The sequence below is a fragment of the Solea solea genome, chromosome 10 (genome assembly GCF_958295425.1).
Source record: "Solea solea chromosome 10, fSolSol10.1, whole genome shotgun sequence".
Classification (NCBI taxonomy): domain Eukaryota; kingdom Metazoa; phylum Chordata; class Actinopteri; order Pleuronectiformes; family Soleidae; genus Solea; species Solea solea.
In genome coordinates, this window is record NC_081143.1 from 29,639,602 (window position 1) to 29,658,808 (window position 19,207).

At 39.1% G+C, this 19,207-nt stretch overlaps 1 protein-coding gene across 2 annotated transcripts; it reads right to left on the reverse strand.

Moving 5' to 3' along the window:
* Window positions 1–1,371: 1,371 nt before the first annotated feature.
* Window positions 1,372–11,222, reverse strand: hpgd (15-hydroxyprostaglandin dehydrogenase). 2 transcript variants are annotated; one of them, XM_058639504.1, is made up of 7 exons: window positions 10,789–11,220; window positions 8,166–8,289; window positions 5,662–5,768; window positions 4,228–4,324; window positions 2,561–2,637; window positions 2,001–2,164; window positions 1,372–1,889 (listed from the first exon to the last, which is right to left on the reverse strand). In XM_058639504.1, exons 1-7 carry the CDS (start codon window positions 10,879–10,881, stop codon window positions 1,766–1,768), a joined length of 786 nt encoding a protein of 261 aa, XP_058495487.1. In that variant the 5' UTR covers window positions 10,882–11,220; the 3' UTR covers window positions 1,372–1,765. The 2 variants fall into 2 exon arrangements, with proteins under 2 accessions (XP_058495487.1, XP_058495488.1); XM_058639505.1 differs by having other exon boundaries at window positions 1,768–1,889; window positions 4,232–4,324; window positions 10,789–11,222.
* Window positions 11,223–19,207: the final 7,985 nt, after the last annotated feature.

Consider the following 19,207-nt stretch of genomic DNA (forward strand, 5'->3'; position numbering starts at 1 on the left):
AATATTTTCTTTATGTAACACTGCGCTGTAAATAGACACACAGCTGCTGACATGAACACATGAACACACGTCAGTCTATAATAGTTTAAACGCTCCAAAATAAAGTTACGGACTCATTTGTTGTAAGAAAATGGGACTTGAACGTTGAGTAGAACATTTCCTTTATCCCATTTTAATCCATACGATAACGAAATAACTGCAAAAAAGTTATTCCACCACCGCTGTGCCCTTTCATCGGAAGAGAAAGCAGTTGCTGGTGCGCGCTCGTCAGCCGCTGGAGACTCCAGAACACCGGCACCGTCTTCCTCCCTCTTCCTTCCTCCCCAGCTTCCACAACACAATCAGTACAGTAATGAATGGTTACATGGAGTAACTCCGTGAGCTCTCTGTTTATTCTGTGTGTAGATGATGACGTGTGACACTTTGTTGATGGTTGAAATGATGTGTACGTTCAGCTCGCATGGATAAGTAATGTCTAAAAAATGTTACATCAGAAAAACGTATTACTATATTAATATTAATATTAATAGATTCATAAATTGACGCGTTGATTGCGCACTTTCCTTCTTTTTCTTTTATTTCCCTCTTTCTTTGCTGCTGCATTTGTCCTTTTTCTTCAGGAAGACGCCGTTATAGAGTCATTTGTATATTCATTTGTGGGTGGAACAGGGGCATGGTGTGTTACTCATTCGTCGCCGATCAGTTTCACGTTTGATGGGATGTATAAAGAAAAGGTGCGCAGGACTTGGCGTATGCACGATTTTATAAATCTGAGATTTTATTTGCGTACGTACTTTTCGAATTTTGTGCGTACGCTGTCTTTTAGTATGAAAGCTGCTCTTTTATACATGAGGCCCCAGGTGTCTTCAGATCTACAAGTCAAGAGATAATGAAGTTGTCTTTGGTAAATTTTTCTTTGACATTGTTGTGTGTTACTGAAATCTTAAAAGTAGATTTCATTTTTAATCTTATTTTGAAACTGAACGCTTAATGACTCGACTTAAAACCAAAACTTACATAAAAGTTTCTATTTTATTTTATCAGAAAAATACAAAATGTCAAATCAAAACATACCCTAACCCTAACCCTTTTATTAGAATAACTTTTTTTTTAATCGTTTCAACAGGAAGTTCACACAGAAACAAACAAACTAAAAACATCCTTAAAGGTATAGTGTGTGAAATCAAAGCATTTTTATTGGCATTGACCTTTAATTGACTTCTCATAAGTGAGTCGGATAGAAACAGGTTGGTTTTTCACAATAAAACTTTTATATGAACTTTAAACACGCAATCTGCATCTCACCTTTAGAGGTCAGTAACTAACTGTCACTAACTAATTTTATCATTTTAATCATGGATTTTTAACCAAATAATTTTGTGTGATTTTTCTTAAAAGTGAATATTTTCTGGTTTCTTTGCTCCATAAAAACAAAGGAAACATTTAAACTCAATCATTTTTGTGTTTGTGGACAAAAACCAAAGACGTTTGACGAACAAAGCACAAACGTGACTAAGTGATCAAAATGAGTTACAGTTGTACGTTGAACCTTTACGTCGGTCCGCCCTCACATGGTGGGTGGAGCTTAGGAGAGAAAAATTTTACTATTTAATGATCAGGGGAGGAGACTCAGCAAATTGTCCATGTTTCTTGCTATTCAGCATACTGTAGCTTTAAGACAACAAGTAAATGACGCAACACTTTCCCTGTATCAGTCTGTGGTGTTTCCACGGCAATGGCAACAAGTGCAGTTTTGGGTCTGGGTTCAAGCAGACATGGGTTCATACGTGTGGAAGTGGATTCCCTTTGAGCAGGTGATCTTCATCACGGCTCCGTTGAGACTGGAGTCTGTGATCAACCTCATCATGCCTTCTGCGATCAACGGCGGCCTGAACACAGCACAGTTTCAAAAACAAATAATCTAATCTAACTCTGAGCTTGAGATGAAGATTGTTGTTTTTGTCAGTGCAGGATGTCTGAAGATAAAGTCATGGACTTACTGTAGAACTCCAAACTTGATCATGCTGCGTTTGAAATCGTCCTTGAACTTGACAAACTTTCCCATGTGGTCCTCACATTCCACCGAGTGCAGCAGAGGCGTGTCCACGAACGCTGGACACAGAGCATTGATACGGACGCCGTAGTCGCCCTGAGAGGACGCGTCCTGCAGGAGAACAGGGAGAAGACGGTAAGGAACATGGAGGAGAACACATTGAGGAACATGGACAAGAACATGGACGAGAACACGGTGAGGAACATGGAGGAGAAAACATTGAGGAACATGGAGAAGAACATGGAGAAGACGGTGAGGAACATGGAGGAGAACATGGACGAGAACACAGTGAGGAACATGGACGAGAACATGAAGGAGAACACATTGAGGAACATGGAGAAGAACATGGAGAAAACGGTGAGGAACATGGAGGAGAAAACATTGAGGAACATGGGGAAGAACATGGAGAAGATGGTGAGGAACATGGAGGAGAACACGGTGAGGAACATGGAGAAGAACATGGAGAAGAACATGGTGTGTGTGTGTGTGTGTATGTGTGTGTCTTACAGCCATAGCTCTGGTGAAGCCGATGACTCCATGCTTAGTCGCAGTATAAACAGGTTGATGAGGAGAATGAAGAAAAGCTGAAGAACAACACGAGGAATTAGCATTGGCATTAGCATTAGCTTTGAGTTCATGACTGAGTGACAAAACATTTTAGCATCATTTTATAGTTTGGACAATTTTGTTTTTCCAATCAACACAAAACAAACAAACAAACAAACAAACAAACATGTTGAGTTCGTTGCTTCAGATCAAATGCGTTAGAAACAGACTTTTATTTTGAAGAGACTTCCTTTGACATCCTCATTATTCCACAGTGAACACTTTTAAACTTAATTTATATGATGTATATATATATACATATATATATATATATATACATATATATTTACTCCGTTTCATTTTGTATTTTCATAACTTTGTTTTTCTTTAACTTGTTTAGTCATGTGACACGATGAAGACGAGGTCTAACCCTTACCCGCACACACACACACACACACACACACACACACAGACTCATTCTTTCCTCCAAAACAATATGCTTGTAATATGTTTTCCCATGTTTGGACAAGTCTGTGTTTGTTATGGCTAATGGCAAGTACACACACACACACTTACAGACCCAGACACAGACACCGACACCGACACACACACACACACACACCAATTCACGCATGTTGGACATTCATGACTTGAGGGGACATTGCATTGACTTACATTCATTTCCTGGAGACTTACTCTAACCTTAACCACAATTAATACTGGCCCGATTCTAACCCTGACCCTAACCTTACCCTAACCCTAACCTCAACCTAACCTTAAAAGATATCTTCACCTTAAAATGTAGTCATTTACATTGTTGGGACCTAAAGTCCCCACAACATTAGTAATACCCGCACACCGAGACACACACACACACACACACACACACATTTACCGAGACACACACACACACACACACACACACACTGTTTTTATCATGAGTGAGATGAGTGGGAAATGATAACCACATGTTGCTGCTTCACAGAGGCTGAGCTGCTTTAGATGGACAAGGTGATATGAGCAGAGGAATGAACACACACACACCACACACACACAGGTTTGGAAAACTATCCTTTTAAGGACTCTGCTTTGGCATTCATTTGGACAGACTCACATTAACATGAACAACAATTCAAATGTTCTACACAGTTCACTGAAATTCAAATTAAGATCTCTTGATCTTGCTTGTGTTAAAATAGACAATTTTGTGTGTGTGAACATTTCAGTAAAAGTTTGTTAAAAAAACTTTTATATCATATTATTATATTATATAAAAAATTATTATTATTTATGAGACATGTTGTAGTTTAAGAAACACTGACTAAACCCTAACTAAACTAAACTAAACTAAATTAAACTTAACTTAACTAACCCTAACTTCAGGGTTAGGGTAACCCTAACCCTAACCCTAAACTTAACTAGGGTTAACCCTAACCCTAAAATTAACTATCTATAACTACAAGGCCTATCTAACTGACTGACTAACCAACTAACTAACTATGTGATGTAGATCATTTAAATATTGTAGGAAATGAAGACAACAACTTATATTTAGCTTTTGTTTCTGTGTTATGATAAAAATGCTGTGTGTGTTAATGCCAGTGTGTGTGTGTGTGTGTGTGTGTTACCTGCCATAGAGGACACGTTGATGATGGTTCCTCCTTCTTTGTCGTGCTCTCTGCTCATGTGCTCCAAACCCAGGTATGTCCCTTTAATTACAGATGTCTGAAACAACAAACACACAAACTGTTAACAAACAACACTGTTTGTGTGTGTTTCAGTTGCACACACAGTTCTGTTCAATTTTCATCCACCAACATGTTGCTAGGTTCAGCAGGAGCGCCCCCTAAAGTCAGGGAGTCTGACTACAACTGGAACAGGGAAAAGAAGGCAGTAATGAAACATCACATATGCTAACAGCTATAAAACAAAACTAACTAACCAACTAACTAAACATTATATTAGGGCATTTCAAGGATTTTAGTAAAATAAGGCAGTAATGAAACACCACATATGTTAACAGCTATAAAATCTAACTAACCAACCAACCAACAAACTAGTTAGTAAGTTAGTTGGTTAGTTAACTAACTTACTAAATGTAAATAACTAAACATTATATTAGGGAATTTCAAGGATTCTAGTAAAAGAAGGCAGTAATCAAACACCACATATGTTAACAGCTATAAACAAAACTAACCAACCAACAAACTAGTTAGTTAGTTAGTTAACTAACTAACTAAACGTAACTAAACATTATATTAGGAAATTTCAAGGATTCTAGTAAAAGAAGGCAGTAATGAAACACCACATATGTTAACAGCTATAAAACCAGCTGACCGACCACCAACCAACTAACTAAACACTATATTAGTGTAGTTCAGGGATTCTAGGAAAGAAGGCAGTGGTGATGTTGTCTGTGTACAGAGCCTTGAACAGAACAATGAAATAAATAACTGACCGATGCTAACTGTTGTTTAAATGACTAACTAACTAACTGACCGACCAACCAAACCAACTAACTAGACATAACATTAGGGTAGTTTCTAGGACAAGAAGGCAGTAATGAAACACCACAGATCCAAACAGCTAACCAACCTCATTAACTGACTGACTGACTGACTGACTAGCTTACTAACTAGCCAACTCTGTAAGTGGTTAGCCTGGGATATGAGTACAGATGTAAAGTGAACAGGAAGTCATTCATGTATTCATAGACATGTTTGTTTTTCCTGTGACGTTTACATTTTAAGACATGTATTTAAATACATGTATTCAAATGTGGACAAATGTGAAAAGAAGACACAGTGAGAGCAGAGCAGAGCTTGTGACAAACAAACACGGCGCCTCAAGGTGATAACGAGGAATTTCCTCAACACGATCAAAGCCTGAGTTAGAGAACACACACACACACACACAGAAGCCATAATAACATGTACTGTATATGTGCTGCCAACATAAAGATAAAAATATCTATCATTTATGTTTGAACAACCTGTCATTATAAGTGTTATTTAACTATTAATAACTGCTCGTTTCTGTTATTTATTTAACTGTCATCTTACCAGGTTGACTTCTATCGTCTTCTCCCAGTTCTTTTCATTGTTGATTCCAGCATTGTTGATGACGATGTCCAGGCGACCAAACTGGTCCACGGTTCTCTGGAAGGCATCTACTCACACACACACACACACACACACACACACACACACACACACACAAACTTAAAGGGATAGTTCAGGTTTTTGTGACACAGTCAGTGAAGATGAGCCATCACCAGAAATGGCATTTTTAGCTCCTTAAAGACTCACTCAATAAGATCTATGTCAGTTTAGATCTATTATTTCTACATCACATGATCACATCCTTCTGTCACTGTGAGACAAACTTTTCATCTCTGTCAAAAGCCTTTTCTTGGTCCAAGGTCATCAGACCAAGCTTTTAGCCTAGTGAACCAGAGAGGTGGAAAAAAGGTCCTGAATGAAGATGATATTATCAGATATCAGCCTGCGGGGCACACAGTAGGTCTGGACCCTAACCCTAACCCGTGTGAACCACCTGCTCTATCACTCTCCGGAGCCTTGTTGCTAGGACTTTGGAGAGCAGCTTGTAGTCTGTGCACAGCAGCGACACAGGACGCCAGCTCTTTATGTCCTGCAGGTCTCCTTTCTTTGGGAGGAGAGTGAGGACAGCCGTCCTGCAGGACACACAGTAAATCCTCCTCGATGACAGTCCAGAATGTTTTGTAAAACTCTGCAGGGAGACCATCTATACCAGCAGACTTCCTGCTCTGTAGACCCTGCAGCGCCTCCTGCAGTTCTTGGGCAGAAAGCTGTGCTTCCAGCTGCTCTTTGTCTCCTTCAGACACTTTAGGTAAGAAGCGCCACCTCTGGATCCTCTTGGAGCTCTGCTCTATAGAGTTCCTGGTAGAAGGAGGCGGCACACTGTGGAATCTCTCTGTCCTCCTGCAGGAGTCTGCGAAACCCTGCAGCTCCACCATAGACCTGCTCATGTCTCTCATTGAGAGTGAACTGTAAGCAGAGCTGTTTTATTTGGACTTTACCCACGTCCTACCACTGCTGCAACGAGCTGTACTCAGACTTGGTTCGTCTAAAATAAAACCAAAAATAACTGAATACATTTTTAAAAGTATTGTCTGACAGCAGGGTGGTGTTAAAAATGCCAGTATGCACTTTTACATTTGATATTTTTTATGAAAACCGCACAATGTACAAGAGAGTGGTCAGAGAAACCAACAGGAGAAATAAAACAACTCTTAAAAACATTAATAACAGTAAAAAGGATCCTGTCTCTGCAGTGAGCCCAGGTGTACTGACGCTGACTCACTGCTCTGTTGAGGATCATTAAAACCTGTGTTTCAGGAGAGCAGATTTACGGCCGAGTGGACTCATTTTTATAGTGGACACGAGTTTTCCGTGTCACGACAGCTCCTTCACCAGAGCCTCATTTCTTAAAAAAGGTTAGAAATAATAATTTTTTTAGCAGGAGTTACCAGAGGTAACGCCGGCACCAGTGAACCTTCGATGACCAGTTCATTGACTTAATCAGTGCTGTCTAAAAAATGACGACAGCACTGTTCATCCCACGGCTGCACCCACAGTGAGGCCACGCCTCTACTGACACGCCTGCATCCGGACATAATCTGATGGCATGTCGGCGAGTCAGCTTCTCCAACCCGGAGACTCCAGGTGCTGCCATTGACTGCAGCGCTGGTGGCAGCCACCGCCACACACAACACAGTTAAACTATAACGATAATGAAGTCAAACAGTCACTGGTCACAGAGAAAACTAAACTATTAACCGATAAAGAGTTTGAAAAGTTTGAAAAACACTCACCCTGAACACGCTCTCAGCCACACTCTCACTCCCAGCATTCACTCAGACAGACAGAGAGACAGACAGAGAGACAGACAGAGAGAGACAGAGAGACAGACAGAGGGAGAGGGAGCGAAACCTAAGGTGGTAAAACCTGCATGTGTCATCAGCTGCTGCATTCCTCACCTGGACACCCGACAATTACAAACAAACAAACACACACACACAGTATTCACTGCCATTAGCCTGCAGGGAGTTTTACTCTTTTAATGTAAGACAAGGAAACAGGGGGGAAAAAAAAGAGGGTAGAGTGGCTAAGTGGTTAAGACCGGTACCCTGTGTGCGAAAGACACCATGGTCGCAATGGTCGCAAGTTTGACTCCACCCCTGGCTGATTGTACTCAATTCCATTGTAAGTCGCTTTGGATAAAAGCGTCTGCTAAATGACATGTAATGTAATGTAATGGAAACTTTGTTTGTCACACTCTGTCACACACAGTTACACACACTGTTTTGACAGACATGTCACATGTCACAGTCTGCGCACGGTCTGCGCTCGGCCTGACTGAACCTGCAGCTCCTTCACACCCTCTGACTGTCTGTCAAGCATCTCTAATCCCGGCTAAAAATAGTCACAGTGCACCGTTTTTTTCCCTTCATTCATCAGGAGGAGGATTAACATGAGTAAAGTTCACGTCCGTGTCTCATAAGTCAAAGAAATGAAATTTTTACCTTTGAGCGCGTTTCCGTCAGAGACGTCGCACTGAATGAACGAGCAGTTTCCTTCTCCGAACTCTGCGTCCAGCTGCTTCTTACACTCCTCACCGCTGGACTGGTTCAGGTCCACCACACTCACCTGAGACCACAACATTATTATGATTTCAATTTTAAGAACATACAGTGGTGTGAAAAAGTGTTTGCTCCCTTCCTGATTTCTTATTTTTTAGCATGTTTGTCACACTTAAATGTTTCAGATCATCAAACAAATTGAAATATTAGACAACACAAGTAAACACAATGCGTTTTTTAAATGAAGGTTTTTATTATTAAGGGAGGGAAATCAAATCTAAACCTACATGGCCCTGTGTGAAAAAGTGTTTGCCCTCTAAACCTAATAACTGGTTGGGCCGCCGTTTGCAGCAACAACTGCAATAAAGCATTTGCGATAACTTGCAATGAGTCTTTTACAAAGCTGTGGAGGAATTTTAGCCCACTCATCTTTACAGAATCGTTGTAATTTAGCCACATTAGAGGGTTTTCGGGCATGAACCGCCTTTTTAAGGTCATGCCACAGCATCTCAATAGGATTCAGGCCAGGACTTTGACTAGGCCACTCCAAAGTCTTCATTTTGTTTTAGCCATTCAGAAGTGGACTTGCTGGTGTGCTTCAGATCATTGTCCTGCTGCAGAACCCAAGTTCACTTCAGCCTGAGGTCACAAACAGATGGCTGCACATTCTCCTTCAGGATTTTTTGGTAGACAGCAGAATTCATAGTTCCATTTATCACAGCAAGTCTTCCAGGTCCTGAAGCAGCAAAACAACCACACACCATCACACTACCACCACCATATTTGTATTACTTCGGTAACACATATACCACCACCATATTTGACTGTTGGTATGATGTTCTTGTTCTGAAATGTGGTGTTACTTTTATGCCAGATGTAATGGGACACACACCTTCCAAAAAGCTTAACTTTTGTCTCGTTAGTCCACAGAGTATTTTCCCAAAAGTCTTAGGGATCATCAAGATGCAAAACTGAGACAAGCCTTAATGTTCTTTTTGGTCTTGGAACTCTGCCATGCAGGCCATTTCTGCCCAGTCTCTTTCTTATGGTGGAATCATGAACACTGAGTGAGGCCTGCAGTTTTTTAGATGTTGTTCTGGGTTCTTTTGTGACCTCTTAGATGAGTCGTCGGCTGGCCACTCATGGGAAGGTTACCCACTGTTCCATGTTTTCTCCATTTGTGAATAATGTCCCTCACCGTGGTTCTCTGGAGTCCCAAAGCTTTGTAAAGGTCTTTGTAACCTTTTCCAGACCGATAGATGTCAATTACTGTGTTTCTCGTTTGCTCCTGAATTGCTTTAGATCGTGGCATGATTTCCCCCTTTTTTTTGGATCTTTTGGCCGACTTCACTTTGTCTGACAGGTTCTATTTAAGTCGTCTCTTGATTCAATAGGTCTGGCAGTAATCAGGCCTGGGTGTGGCAAGTAAAATTTTCCAAAAAATTTGACTAATAACAGTGATCTGATGATTTAACAAGGGGGGCAATTACTTTTTCACATGGGGCCATGAAGGTTTGTATAGTTTTTCCCCCATAATAAATAAAATCATAACTTAAAAACTGCATTTTTTGTTAACTTGGGTTATCTTTGTCTAATATTTAAATGTTTTTGATAATCTGAAATTGTGACAAACATGCAAAGAAAATAAGAAATTTGGACACACCATTGTATGCTCATAGTTATGTTAGAAAATGAATGGATTAATAACACACACTTTAACACAGTCTCACTGTCTTCTCTTATTATTCATTTATTTTTTTATCTTACCATAAGACCTTTATGCTTTTTATGCTTTTATTTTGTATGGTCCTTTTATCTTTTGTGTTTTGAACAGATTTGAACTTTTTTTGTGAAAAAAAACACAACTTTCTATCTGCGTCCACACTATGTTTTTATCATAAAACAGTTTTCTATCTGCGTCCACACTATGTTTTTATCTAAAAATGCAGTTTTCTAACTGTGGCCACACTATGTTTTTTTTTTTATCAGAAAACGCAGTTTTCTACCTACTTCCACGCTAGGTCTTTACTGTATCTAAAAACACAATTTTCTACCAGTGTCCACACTATGTTTTTATCTACAAACACAGTTTTCTATCTGCATCCACACTATGTTTTTATCTAAAAAGGGAATTTTCTATCTGTAGCCACACAGAAAACAGATTTCTATCTGCGTTCACACACTGTTTTTTTTTTTATCTAAAAGCACAGTTTTCTATCTGCATCTACACTATGTTTTTATCTAAAGACACAATTTTCTGTGTCCACACTATGTTTCTATCTAAAACACAGTTTTCTGTGTACAGACTGTTTTTTTTATCAGAAAACTGTTACTAGCTGTGTCCACACTACGTTTTTATCTAAATGATGTAATGAAAAACTCAGACACTTTACACAACAGACAGACAGACTCACACAGACACACAGAGGCAGGTCACATATTAAAGTGCTGCTGTCACGTTCAATAATGAGTGAGTGAAAACACTTCAGACATTTAACAAGAAGACATGTCATGAAGAAGAGTGGAGCAATTTCATATTCTGGTTCTGTGGTACAGAGGTACTGACCTTGGCTAAGCTCTTCAGAAGGGACTGAACCACGGCTCGGCCAATGCCCTGGGCCCCCCCGGTCACCAGAGCCACCTTCCCATTCACAGACATTCTTCCTCCTCTGTCAGACTTGTCCTGCTTAGTCTCTGTCAGACTTGTCCACCTCTGTCAGACTTGTCCTCCTCTGTCAGACTTGTCCTCCTCTGTCAGACTTGTCCTCAGTCTCTGTCAGACTTGTCCTCCTCACAAACACAGACTTTCTCACACTTCACTATTTTTACTCTTTTAGCTGAGGCTCTCTCTCTCTCTCTCTGTCGCTCTCTCTGCCCTCCGCCCTCTCTCACTCTCTCACACACACACACACACACACACACATGCAGTGTTTTTATAGACTGATAAGCTCAGAGAGGTAGAGAGACACAGTGAGAGCGAGAGAGGCAGTCAGAGGTTAAATAAACTGTGTTGATAATAATTACAGGTTTTACTCACTTTGTTGTACCTGCCCTTGTTCCTGACTCCACCTTCTTTTCTTGTGTTTCCTCTGAGCTCTTTCTTCACTGTCACAGTGTCACCCTGTCACTCTGTGAACCTGTGTGACACCAGAGAGACAACAACAAGACACAGGCCAGAAGCTGCCAATCTCACATTCCACATTGATGTTAGTTTACACACACACACACACACACACACACACACACACAGGTGTCAGGTCTCTGCATGTTGATTTTTCACATTGCATTGAAATGAATGAATGAATCAACAGCTGTGTCCAAATACTGAAGGTCTTTTGTTTCAGGTTGAATCAACAATGCTATGTTTTCTTTGTTTCTTTCTATCTGCGTCCACATTATGTTTTTTTTAATCTAAAACACAGTTTTCTACCTGCGTCCACATTGTTTTTATCCAAAAACACTGTTTCCATCCAAAAACACTGTTTCCTACCTGCGTCCACACTGTTTTTATCGAAAAAAAACTGTTTTCTATTTGTGTCCACACTGTTTTTTTTATCAGAAAACTGTTTTCTATCTGCGGCCACACTATGTTTTTTATCTAAAATGCAGTTTTCTATCTCCGTCCACATTTGAAGATACCATTTTTCTTCCATTCCAAACTGGTTTTTACAGGTGCTTCAGTATGAGCATTGATTTATTAAAGTGCATTTACATTAGCTTCACTTTGCTTCTGTCAGTTTAGCTAGCAGCTAGTTGTTAGCATGTCACCATCCAGTCTTTAGTTTCAGTTGAGTTTGTGTGCCTGAGCTCGACTGTGACGTGAGACCATGAACCATGTGTGAACACATGATCGACTTGTGGTCGACACAAAAAGGAAGTGAATGTTACAGCATTTTTTTCAAACTTCTCCATTTTACAAGGATCTAAAATTTACCCTAACGTGGACGGATGACTTGTCACCAACAAACTCTAAAAAAACTGGATAATATCACATATAATCTTTACTTTATTATATAACAATATAATGTAGTAAATTTAGTTTTTTAAAGGTCCTGGGTGTAGGAATTAGTGACCTCCAGTGGTGATCTTGCAGACTGTAATAAACACACAACTTCACTCACTCATTCCTCATTTTCCAAAGAATCTAAGAAAACTATGGTAGCCGTCAGAGACCAGAAAGCATTTAAATGCTATGTCATAACTCTCTCATATTATTCTGTTTTTATTCAATATGTTTTGGGTTTAAGTGGGCGGAACCTTTCACAATTATTTGAAGCTTTAAAATGCAAAACTCACACGCTATTTTTTTCTGCAGCCACACTATCAGAAAACAGTTTTCTATCTGTGTCCACACTGTTTTTTTTTTTTATCAGAAAACAGTTTTCTATCTGCTAACTGTTGCTAGCTAACTGTTGGGGTACCTTACTACTTTTACCTTTTAAGACTAATTGTTCTACTTGTCAATGTTGTCTTATTTAGCGTTCACTATGTTTTTGTTTTTAACAGATAACAGTTTTCTATCTGTGTCGACACTATGGTGGCTCTGCTCTGGCTGGTTTGTCCATTCAGGCTGCTGTAGAAACATGTCCCACCACAAGATGGCAGCCTCCGTAAAACAAGACCCATCATTGCCTGATTTGTTCTGCATGTGTGCAAAATGTGACGACTTCCTGTTACTGTGTGATTTGTTTTCTAGAGTTAACTAGAAGAATGAAAAATATCATAAAAATGTATTTGTAAGTTATTTGTTAAAGTTTTTATATAAGAAGTAAAAAGCTGAAGGCAGTGGCTCTTATTTTGAAAACCAGGTTGAAAGGAAGTGGTGCTATGTAGGATATTTTGTATGAAGAAAAACATTTTTTTTCATTATTTAATAAATAACCTAATGAAAATAACATAAAAATGTGTATTTGTCTGATCCGAATAACAAATAAAGTCAAAGTCTATTTTGATACCAAAACAAAATGTTATTCTTCTAAAAATAGCTCATAAAACAAAATGGAAAATGCTAATCTCTAATTATTTTATAAAAAAATAACTAGTAAGAATGTCATATAACATAATATTTAAAATCCCTGCTTAGACAGGAAATCGTCAGAATAAGGTGACAAAAACCCACATGATTTCTACTTCAAAATGAATGTTCATGTTCATGTTACAGAGCGCAGCTTTAAAAAGCTTCACTAATGTCTCCTCCTCCCTTCCTTCCCCTTACCTCCTTATCTTACTTCCTTCTTAGATTCAAGGAGAATCTGCTGACGCTCAGAGTCAGAGCTGTCGACCCACAACAACAACACAGCACCACAGCACAACACAACACAGCACAGCACAGCACAACAACAATACAACACCACAGGACAACACAACAGCACATCACAGCACAACAACAACACAACACCACAGGACAACACAACAGCACAACAACACAGCACAACACAACACAACAGAATCAGAGTCGACTCTGAAACTCAAACACAAAACATTCTGTAAATAAACAAGATCAGAGTTTGTCCTAAACACAGTCGTGTGTGTGAGTGAGTGAGTGAGTGTCTGTGTCTTTGTGTGTCTGTGACACACAAGATGTCCGCCACATTTGTTTTGGCAGACATTTTGTAAAGTTGCACCTCGTATTTTTTGTTTTTAAGCTGTTATATAATAAGATCATTGTGTGGTTGTGTGAGGTACTGGAACAAAGTCAACACAGAGTGAGCGCCCCTGCTGCTGAGAACCAGCCTGACACAAGAAAACCCACAGGAAACTGAGGTTTGTAAACCCCTCACTCTCACACACCAAACCTCATAGAGAAAATCAGTGATTTTAGCTGCAGGGACACAGGAGCTGCTGGTCTACTTCTGCCTTGTGTGGTCACGTAGTGTCACTGAGGGAAATCTGAACAAGTTTTGAAGTTTTTAAAATGCCGAAGTGACATAAGAAATTTGAACTTAGTGATGAAGGCAGCAGTGGATCAAAAACTCCTGTGTGTGTGATGTTAAAATCGCTGATTTTCTCTATGGACTTTGGTGTGGGAGAGTGAGTGGATTACAAACTTCAATTCCCTGTTGGAAAAGTCTGTCTCACAGTGAGAGAAAAACGTGAACATGCTCTGAAGACGTCGTAAACTTAAACTGAGCGTGAGTCAGTGCTGAACTTTTCCTCTAAGAAAGAACATGTGGAGTTTTTATGAACAGACATCGTGTGTTTGTTGAGGTTCAGACTTTTTTTTCCTTTTCCATCTCTTATAAAAAACATGTGTTCATGTGTTTTGCTGTGGCAGTGATGTCATCCAGCACTTTACACACACACCAGTTCCGTTCCTTGTTGTGAACGCAGCCTCTGCTCTACGCTGCGGTCAGGATACTTTTTTCTTATAAATGGACATGAAACAGCTGACAAACATGGTTTCGAGCCGCTCCCTTCACAGAGTCAGTGAATGAAGAGACAGACATGAAAGAAAAAAAAACAGTCTCTGTGGCTTTAAGGCTTAGAAACCAGCAGCTCACAGAGAAAATCAGTTTATTTTAGCTGTGGGGACACAGGAGCTGCTGGTCCTCTGCTGCCTCGTGTGGTCACTTTGTGTCACTGAGGTGAACACTAATGCAGAATTTCAGATGCCAAATTAATAAAATAAGACATTTGAACTTAGTGATGGAGGCAGCAGTGGATCAACAACTCCTGTGTGTGTGATGTTAAAATCACTGATTTTCTCAATTGACTTTGGTATGGGAGAGTGAGTGGAAAAACAGTGTAAAATTAAGTGATAGAGAGAATGGACAACACTATATATTTTTATTTTTATTTTTTTATTTCAACAAATCTTAAACAAAAATAGTGAGCGTCGTCGCTTGGTTGATATTTTTAGACCCATACATGAAAAACTCCCTGCTCTTGTGCTGCGAAAGACGTGCAACACTTAACTGCAGCAGAGATAGTGAGTCCTGTGTTTAAAAACAATAAAAACTATACGTTTATCTCAATGTGACAAAAAGAAAACCTGAGATATAGATTTTATCAACCCTCCATCTGACCTCACCATTTTGTTGTGCAATACCAGTGGTTGTATAATGACAATAAAGATCCTTTCCTTCCTTTCTTTTCCTTTCCTTATGATTCACAGTGAACTGAAATGTGTTCCATTCACTAAGTCACCTCACAGTTCCAGACATAAACTGCAATATCAGTCAATAACAATAAGGTTTTATGTCGACAGGTAAACGTGGAACATTTCTCTGTGTGCGACTCATTAACCGTGAAACAAACGTGACACAAGAGAAATGAAAAGTGAAAGTCAGCGTCAGTGTTTGTATGAGTGGCAGAACGTCACGGAATCCTGCGTCAGATTTTTTCACGATATTCATTTTCCATGTGCTGCAAACACTGGTGTGAGAGGATGGGGGGACACTTTTCACTGCTGCAACTCTCACACTCAGAACCACTAACTGTGGTAAAAGTGGTAAAATTATAAAAAAATTTTTTTTATCTTAATCCGTGATTACAGATTAACTTTCAGATAAAACTATGTTGTGTGTGTTGAATTAAATTTGTGTGAAATTCTAACAATATAAAACTTTAAATTCAGCTTCATTTAAGTAAAGAAAGACTCAGTTAAAAGTGAACATTTACTACATGACAGAATTGATTTGAACTTTCTTGCATTTTGATCACTTTTTACTGTTTTAGTTTTTTTTGCCTTAAAACAAGAAAAAAATCCCATTAGATTATTTAATTAAAATCAGGAAATTTAAATACATTTTAAATAATTTGGTTTATTTCTAACAGAGCTGTTTTAATTTAAGTCAAGAAAAACTCATTTATGTCAACATTTCTGACCTGACAGAATTGATTTGCCTTTTCTTGCCTTTTTTCCCATGTTTTTTTTTGCGAAAAAAAAAACTTCCCTAAATTTTGCCTTAAAATGAGGGGAAAAAAACCTGGCCAAAATTTAAGGAAGTTTTACTTAAAACTAAAAAAATAAATGGAAGACGTTTACAACGCTAACACAAGAAATCTGTTTGTCTAAAAAATGTTCCCATTATAGGACTGCCATTATTCTATGCAGGTTAGATTTAGTGTTTTCTATCTGTGTCCACACTGTTTTTATCATAAAACAGTTTTCCATCTGCATCCACACTGTTTTTTTTTTTTAAATCAGAAAACAGTTTTCGATCAGCGTTCACGCCATGTTTTTATCTAAACACAGTTTTCTATCTGTGTCCACACTTTTTTTTTTATCAGAAAAGAGTTTTCTATCGGCGTCCACACAACGTTTTTTTTAATCAGAAAACAGTTTTCCATCTGCATCCACACTGTTTTTTTTTTTTTATCTAAAAACAGTTTTCTGTGTCCACACTATGTTTTTATCAAAAAACTATTTTCTATCTGCGTCCATACTTTTTTTTTTTTTTTTTTTAAATCAGAAAACAGTATTCTATCTGCATCCACACTACATTTTTATTGTTTGGTGGAAGAACGAGAAGAGGAAACGTGAGAGATGAAGTTCACACTCTCTCGCTCTCTCTCTCTCTCACACACTCACACTTGCTGAGAACTCACAAAGTGAAAACACGTGTTTTTTCAGGATTTACACATAATTTTTTTCCACTGCGTCCACGTTAACTATGTTGTGTCTTTTTCCTTTCAGTTTTTACAACATTTACATTGTTAAAAAATAAAACCAAACTCCAATTGGCTCACACAGCTCTCTGCTGCCTCCTATAGGTTTGTCATAGTTATGACATGACTGTGGCTCCGGTGTTTACGTACATGGCTACACATGTTAGCATCCTCAAAGTGATGCAACCAGTAGCTACACATGTTAGCATCTTCAAAGTGATGCTAAAAGTAGCTACACATGTTCGGTCCTCAAAGTCATGCTAAGAAAGTGATGCTTACAGTCATTATGTTAGCTAGTTTCTTCAAAACGGATGCCAACAGTAGCTACACATGTTAGCATCCTCAAAGTGATGCTAGAAATAGCTACACATGTTAGCATCCTCATAGTGATGCTAACAGTAGCTACAAACGTTAGCTTCCTCAAAGTGATGCAAACAGAAGCTACATAAGATAGTGTATTCAAAGTGATGCTAACAGTAGCTACACATATTAGCATACTCAAAGTGATGCTAATAGTAGCTACACATGTTAGCTTCCTCAAAGTGTCTACACACGTTAGCTTCCTCAAAGTAATGCTAAGAAAGTGATGCAAACGTAAGTTTTCTAAGCTAATTCCTTGAAAGGGATGCTAACAGTAGCTACACACGTTAGTGTCCTCAAAGTGATTTTAAGAAAGTGATGCAAACAGAAGTTACTTAAGCTACTATATTCACAGTGATAACAGTAGCTACACACATTGGCGTCCTCCAAATGATGCTAAGAGTAGCTACACACGTTAGCATACTCAAAGTGATGCTAACAGTAGTTACAGGTGCTAGCACTTTAAAAGTGAAGCTAAGAGAAGTGACACACTTCACCATAAAGAGTATTAGCTTTTTCAAAATGATGCTAAAAGTAGCTACATGTGCTAGCATATTTAAAGTGATGCTTAAAGTAGTTAGCCAATTGCTTGTTGCCATCTGCAATCCCTGGGCAGTGATGCTAACAGAAGCTACACATTTCACCATGAGTGCCAGTTTCTTTAATGTGACGCTAAGTGACACATTTAACCATAACGAGTATTAGCTTGTTCAAAGTGTTAGCATATTTAAAGTGATGCAACAGTAGCTACACAGCACCTTAAACACACTTCGTCATAATGCATGTTAGCTTCTTCCATGCGATGCTAACAGTAAAACAGTAGTTCCACTTGTAACCCTGGATGCTGGAGTTCCATTAGCAGCAGCAGAAAACTTAGCTTGCGTTTAAAAAACAAACACAGACTTATCTGGACTTGTTGAAAGAGTGATTGATTTCTGAGAGGAAACACGGGTGTAAATATGTGTCGTGATGACGGCTTTAAGGAAAAGGCTTCACTTAAAATCACTAAGTGAACTTCCTTCCAGGAAACAGTGAGTTTGTAAAACACAGATTGTCTTGAAATAGGCCTTTAAACGCTCTGAAACAGCACTGGAATCATGTGGACCTGTCAAAACACGCTCCACCTCTGTTATTGTGCTTCACAATCAGCAGCTAACGACCAAGGAAACTGTTCACGAGTGAGTTTTTCATCAGTGACACAGCAGGAGCTCAGCACGTCTGTATTATTCTGTACCATAGAAAAAAACATTTGACATATTTCAATGAGATTTTCCTTCCACTGATTTCCCGAGAGTATGTGAAACAACTTGTCCAGGTCCCGACCTGTGACCCTCCATATCACCGCCATCACCAGGACACATGGTAAACACATTTAACTGCATCCAAGAACATTGAGAGTTAAAAAGAAACACAAACGATGCTGAAATTATAATAGTTATAACAATGTGAACAGCTTCTTAAAGATATCGTAGACTTAAACTGAAGTCTGTAAACCACTCACTCTCCCACACCAAAGTCCACAGAGAAAATCAGTGAATTTAGCTGCAGGGACACAGAAGGTGCTGGTCCTCTGCTGCCTTGTGTGGTCACTTTGTGTCGACAGTTATAAAACGACAGAGAAATTAACAGTAAAAGTAGCAGCCATCTTAGGATCGCCCCCGACCTCGGAAAATTCTGAGGTTCCGACTACAAACGGAATGCACCATTACCGTGAGAGTGTGGGTGAATGAATACAAATATATTTAACCCAGAGAATGGCAGCTTTAACCTCCAACTGTCTCTAAAACAGAAACACACTGGTTCTATTCAGAGTCACATTTCCACGCATCAGTCGCTCCGGGCCGTCGCTTTTGTTCCGACGTCTCTCACCAAACTCGTGACAGTTTTTTCTGTCGCATCCAAAGATCACGGCTGATGTAAGCACTACGTCAATTGCAGCTCACATTGCGACTGTGATGAATAACAAGAATGTGCTGTATCGTCCCCGGTTGGTTTTGTTTCGCTAAATCAGTTAA